This window comes from Hevea brasiliensis, chromosome 2 (genome assembly GCF_030052815.1).
Source record: "Hevea brasiliensis isolate MT/VB/25A 57/8 chromosome 2, ASM3005281v1, whole genome shotgun sequence".
In the NCBI taxonomy this organism is placed as follows: domain Eukaryota; kingdom Viridiplantae; phylum Streptophyta; class Magnoliopsida; order Malpighiales; family Euphorbiaceae; genus Hevea; species Hevea brasiliensis.
In genome coordinates, this window is record NC_079494.1 from 104,822,973 (window position 1) to 104,828,392 (window position 5,420).

At 34.3% G+C, this 5,420-nt stretch overlaps 2 protein-coding genes across 2 annotated transcripts; both read left to right on the forward strand.

Moving 5' to 3' along the window:
• Positions 1–2,399, forward strand: LOC110646178 (heparanase-like protein 2). Its single transcript, XM_058130084.1, has 8 exons — positions 1–276; positions 370–406; positions 490–673; positions 764–915; positions 1,023–1,446; positions 1,532–1,657; positions 1,750–1,849; positions 1,932–2,399. The coding sequence occupies exons 1-8, from the start codon at positions 55–57 to the stop codon at positions 2,265–2,267; spliced, it is 1,581 nt and encodes a 526-aa protein (XP_057986067.1). The 5' UTR covers positions 1–54; the 3' UTR covers positions 2,268–2,399.
• A 282-nt stretch (positions 2,400–2,681) lies between these two features.
• On the forward strand, positions 2,682–5,420 carry LOC131177961 (heparanase-like protein 2). The gene is made up of 9 exons (XM_058143142.1): positions 2,682–2,903; positions 3,002–3,038; positions 3,240–3,426; positions 3,588–3,745; positions 3,819–4,052; positions 4,198–4,387; positions 4,508–4,633; positions 4,859–4,958; positions 5,033–5,420. The coding sequence occupies exons 1-9, from the start codon at positions 2,682–2,684 to the stop codon at positions 5,345–5,347; spliced, it is 1,569 nt and encodes a 522-aa protein (XP_057999125.1). The 3' UTR covers positions 5,348–5,420.

Below are 5,420 nucleotides of genomic sequence, written 5' to 3' on the forward strand. Positions count from 1 at the left end.
TTTCGATTTCTCTCTATTCTGTCATATTGTCGTGTTTGTATCTAATATACATCAATGGCGACGGTTAAGCTTAGATTATTCTCTGCTCTTTCGATTTTTCTTCTGTCATATTGTTTGTGCTTTGCAGCTGCTGAAGATGTGAGGGTTACTGTGAGAGGAGTAACCTCTGTTGCCAAAACAGATGATACTTTTATTTGTGCAACTTTGGATTGGTGGCCAAGTACCAAATGTGACTATGGACAGTGCCCTTGGGGCCAAGCTGGAATTCTTAATTTGGTATTTATTTATTTATTTATTTTCATTGTTTTTTCTATTAATTGCTCTTTTCAATGGTATATTGTTACTAAACATTGCATCGCATGCTTGCAGGATTTGAACAATAAGATTTTGGCTAATGCTGTCAGGGGTAAACGCTTTTTTTTTTTTTTTGGTATTTATCTATGAATTTTTTTTTTTTTTGGTGTCAAAGATCTGACTTAAAATTTACAGCTTTTGGTAATTTGAGAATAAGAATTGGAGGGTCATTGCAAGATCAAGTTGTTTATCAAGTTGGACATGCTGTCAAGAAATTCCCTCACTTCAAGAGAAACGATACTGGCTTGTTTGGATTTACTAGAGGATCACTTCCCATGCATAGATGGAATCAACTTAATAAACTCTTCAACCAGACAGGGTATGAAGCTTTTATTTTTCAATTAAAAAAAATTATAAAATTTTGTTTTCTTATTTGAAAAAAAAAAACTGTTTAAAATTTTGATTGCAGGGTTAAACTAACTTTTGGGTTGAATGCTCTGTTTGGGAAGCACAAGTCCAATGACTCAGACCTATGGTTAGGCAATTGGAATCCCAAAAATGCTCGTGATCTTATGGAATACACTATTTTTCAGGGACACAAGATTGATTCTTATGAATTAGGTAATTTTTTTTAAATAATAATAATAATAATAATTTACATCTCAATTTATTTTTTTTTTAATTAATAATAGATTTCTACCCTAATTAATTGTATATCATATCATCAGGGAATGAGTTGTGCGGATCAGGAGTATCTGCAAGGCTGGATGCTGTTCAATACAGTAAAGATATTATCGTACTGAAGAAATTAGTGGATAAATTGTACCCAGATCCTAAAACAAGACCAGCAGTGTTGGGCCCTGCTGGTTTTTATGATCAGCAATGGTTTAATACCTTTTTCGAGGCCACTGGACCAAATGTTGTTCAAGGAGTAACCCACCATATCTACAACCTTGGTGCAGGTGTGGATAAAACCCTGATTGATAAGATTCAGGATCCATACTTCTTGGACCAAATAGCACAGACATACAGAGACCTTTCAGTTAGCATCAAAGAATTTGCTCCATGGGCAGGACCTTGGGTTGGGGAATCTGGTGGTGCTTTTAACAGTGGAGGCAAGGATGTCTCGCATACCTTTGCCAATGGATTTTGGTTAGGACTATTAATTCCTCTAATAATTTTTTTTGACATTTTCTTTTTTTAATAGTTATGTAACACCAATTTATATGTGAAATAGGTACTTAGACCAACTGGGTATGACTTCAACATTCAACCATAAAGTTTTCTGTAGACAAGCCCTTATTGGTGGAAATTATGGCCTCCTTAATACCACATCATTCATACCAAATCCTGATTATTATGGGTACATATATATATCTCATACTTCAATCTATGTACATTAGACTTTCTAATCTTATTTCCATTTTTTATTGATTTATTTCTATGGCATATTAGTGCACTTCTATGGCATCGTTTGATGGGGAAGGAAGTGCTGGTTACCACTCACAATACTACTCCTTATTTGCGAGCATATTCCCACTGTTCCAGGAATAAGGTAATCTTATAGTCGTAGTGATTTCAAATTTGTTTTCCTGATTCTGTCTGAGGATTTATAAGTTTATTTGTTTTAAATGCAGCCTGGAATTGCTTTACTTCTAATAAACATGTCAAACCAAACCACCTTCAGCGTTACTGTTGAGAATGATGATAATCTCTATCCAAGCAGTCGCAAGCTCAAGAATTATATTTATGGAGGAACAGAGAAAAGAGAAGAGTATCACTTGACTCCTAAAGATGGGAATATTCAGAGTGATGTGGTGCTACTGAATGGGACTCCTTTGAAGCTTACAAGCTCCTTAGACATCCCTGAAATGAAGCCTATTTATGCTGATTCTTCATCTCCAATCACCATTGCTCCTGATTCCTTTGTTTATGTCACCATTAAAGATTTCAAGGCTCCTGCATGTGCTTAGAGGAGTAGAATAGATTGCTCTTTTTATTTTTAGTTGAGTTGAAGGATTTGGATTTTTAGTTTCTATTTCTTCATTTTCTCTTGTCTTTTATGTTAAGCTGTAATTAAAGGATTTGGATTTAATTAATCTTTATTCCTCTCTTCATTGTCAGTTCATATTATTCCTTAATTTGTTTTTGTTATTTTTGTTTTATTTTGAAAATAACTCATTAGAGATATTAATCTTTCATTGTAATTGAAAAGAAATGACAATGTTAAATCGAATTAAATAGACATAAGGGTTTCTAAATTAAGATAGATTCATTGGTGTTAAAATACTATTTAGAAAATGCCTAAATTTGGATAATGATAATACTATAAAAACAATGGCAATTCCATATATGCATCTTATCCTCTATTTTGTAATTTTGTAAGAATGAATCACCTTGAATTTGCACTACATTGCATTCTGGTATCATGGTTTTCTACTAGTACATTAATAACCCTAGCAGCAGATGATGTCAAAGTTACAGTGAATGGGGTAGCTTCCATTGCCTCAACTGATGATAATTTTATATGTGCAACGTTGGACTTGTGGCCTTCCTCCAAATGCAACTATGACCAATGTCCTTGGGGGCAGGCTGGAATTTTCACTTTGGTTTTTCTCATTTCCCTCATTATTTTCCTCTTTTCTATTCCTTTTTCGTTTTATTCTACAGGTTTTGAAAAATCATTGAGCTTTCTGATATTCTACAGGATTTGAAAAACAACATTTTGTCAAATGCTGTTAAGGGTGAGTTATCATTATTAATTTGATTTGCTTCAGAAATTGAAATAAAAATAAAATATGATGTCTGTTTTTTACCTGTTATATATACAAAGATTTTAAAATTTCTTCTTCAATAATATTTTCCATATTTGAGCGTCTTGAATTACAGTTTTTTTTTTTTTTTAAAGATCCTAATTAAGGTTCCTGATTCTGGTAAAATTGTAGCATTTAATCCTCTAAGAATCAGGATTGGAGGTTCATTGCAAGATCAGTTGGTGTACCAAGTAGGAAATAAAAGATTCAAAAGGTGCCTCCCTTTTCAACCCAGAAAAGATGGCTTATTGGGATTCAGTGCAGGTTGTCTCACCATGGAAAGATGGGATCAACTAAATCACTTTTCTAACCAAACAAGGTACTTACACATACCTGCATGAACACAAATTATGACTCAGAGAGCAGCAACTAAAATCTGCATGAAAACTATTATTATTATTATTATTATTATTATTATTATTATTATTATTATTATTATTATTATTATTATTATTATTATTATTATTATTATTATTGCAGAGCTAAAATCACTTTTGGATTAAATGCACTTGTTGGGAGGAAAAGGCCTGCTGAAAATGGCTCAATTCTTTGGGTTGGTGCTTGGAATCCCCAAAATGCTCTTGCTTTTATGAAGTACTCTATCTCAAAAGGATACCAGATTGATTCCTATGAATTAGGTAATTAATTAATTTTTTTTAAAATTAATACCAATTTTTATAAAATGAAATTCAATTTCTCTCTTGACATCAGGAAATGAATTGTGCTCAAATGGGGTAGATGCAAAGGTGGGGGCTGAACGGTATGGCAAAGACATGATTGTGCTAAAGAAACTTGTGCAAAAATTGTATCCAGATCCCAGGACACAGCCAAAGGTGTTGGGTCCAGGTGGTTTCTTTGATGAGCAATGGTTTAAAACCTATCTTCATGTTTCAGGGCCAAGGGTGGTCGATGGACTAACCCACCATATCTACAATCTTGGTTCAGGTATATATACGTTAATTAATGCAATCTTCTGTTTGTAGAAATGAAGTTAAATTAATGCAATCTTCTGTTGTAAAAAGGAAGTTTCTGGTTTCAGAAAAATGATGTAACCACCTGCCCATTTTATGTGGAAAAAAAAAAATTGTAGGTGATGATCCCACCCTTATTGAGAAGGTTCACGATCCGCATTTCCTGGACCAAATAGCACAGGTATATGGCTACATCTCATCAACTATCAAGAAATTTGGGCCTTGGACAGGAGCATGGGTTGGGGAAGGAGGTGGAGCTTATAACAGTGGAAGCAAGATTGTGTCACATTCCTTTGCTGATGGGTTTTGGTAAAATCACCACTTCTATTTAATTTGCTTCTTTCTCTGTATCTACAGACAATTTACACAACAAATAGAGAAAATGACAATTAAGAAAATGTTTCCGTGCTCTTGCCATGTGAAAATTAGGTATTTGGACCAACTGGGCATTTCATCAAGTTTCAACCACAAGGTCTTCTGCAGACAATCTCTTGTTGGAGGAAACTATGGTCTTCTCAATACTACTACCTTCATTCCAAATCCAAATTATTATGGGTATTACCCTTAGAAACTCACAGAAGCTTTTTTCTCCTTTTCATTCTTTCCTTCATTTCAAATGAAGGTGGGGTGAAACTTGAACTCAAGTTTGAGTTTTTGTATAAGTTTAGAGATGCATTCACTACCAGGCTAAGCCTGCAAATGCATTTTCATGCGAGCACCTGTTATTGATTTTTTTTCGTTTATTCTTTGTCCTTTCTGCATATTTTTCCTTTGTCTTAGTGCACTTCTATGGCATCGTCTCATGGGAAAGAAAGTGCTTGCTACAAATTGTGTTGGATCCCCATTTTTGAGAGCATATTCCCATTGTTCAAAAGGAAAGGTATATGCAAGATTTTGTTATTATTGGACTATTTTTGATTCCTGAACACCAAAATTTCAATCAATCTCTTGCAGCATGGCGTTTCTCTGCTTCTCATGAACCTGTCAAACTCCACTACCTTCCATGTTGCTCTTTCCAATGATGAAAATCCGGATGAAAATTCTCCTGGAGGTGCAACACAGAGGGAAGAATACCATTTGACACCAGAAAATGGCAATATCCGAAGTAATGTGGTACTACTGAATGGAAGTCCATTGGTAGTTACAGATTCATCTGATATTCCTCCCATGAATCCTAAACTTGTCGACCCTTCTTTGCCCATTACTGTTGCACCGGATTCAATAGTTTTTGTACTTCTAAGAGACTACAATGCCCCTGCATGTGTTTAGAAGATTCATTTCCTAGTCCTTTTTGTATAATTTTAGGCTTTTTTTAATAGGATGTAATTATCATTTGACCGAA

Coding starts and splice junctions, on each gene's coding strand:
- LOC110646178 (XM_058130084.1), top strand. CDS start 55: ATGGCGACGGTTAAGCTTAGATTATTCTCTGCTCTTTCGATTTTTCTT. Junction 407..489: donor TTTGGCTAATGCTGTCAGGG/GTAAACGCTTTT, acceptor TAAAATTTACAG/CTTTTGGTAATTTGAGAATA. Junction 674..763: donor AAACTCTTCAACCAGACAGG/GTATGAAGCTTT, acceptor TTTTGATTGCAG/GGTTAAACTAACTTTTGGGT.
- LOC131177961 (XM_058143142.1), top strand. CDS start 2,682: ATGAATCACCTTGAATTTGCACTACATTGCATTCTGGTATCATGGTTT. Junction 2,904..3,001: donor AGGCTGGAATTTTCACTTTG/GTTTTTCTCATT, acceptor GATATTCTACAG/GATTTGAAAAACAACATTTT. Junction 3,746..3,818: donor GATTGATTCCTATGAATTAG/GTAATTAATTAA, acceptor TCTTGACATCAG/GAAATGAATTGTGCTCAAAT.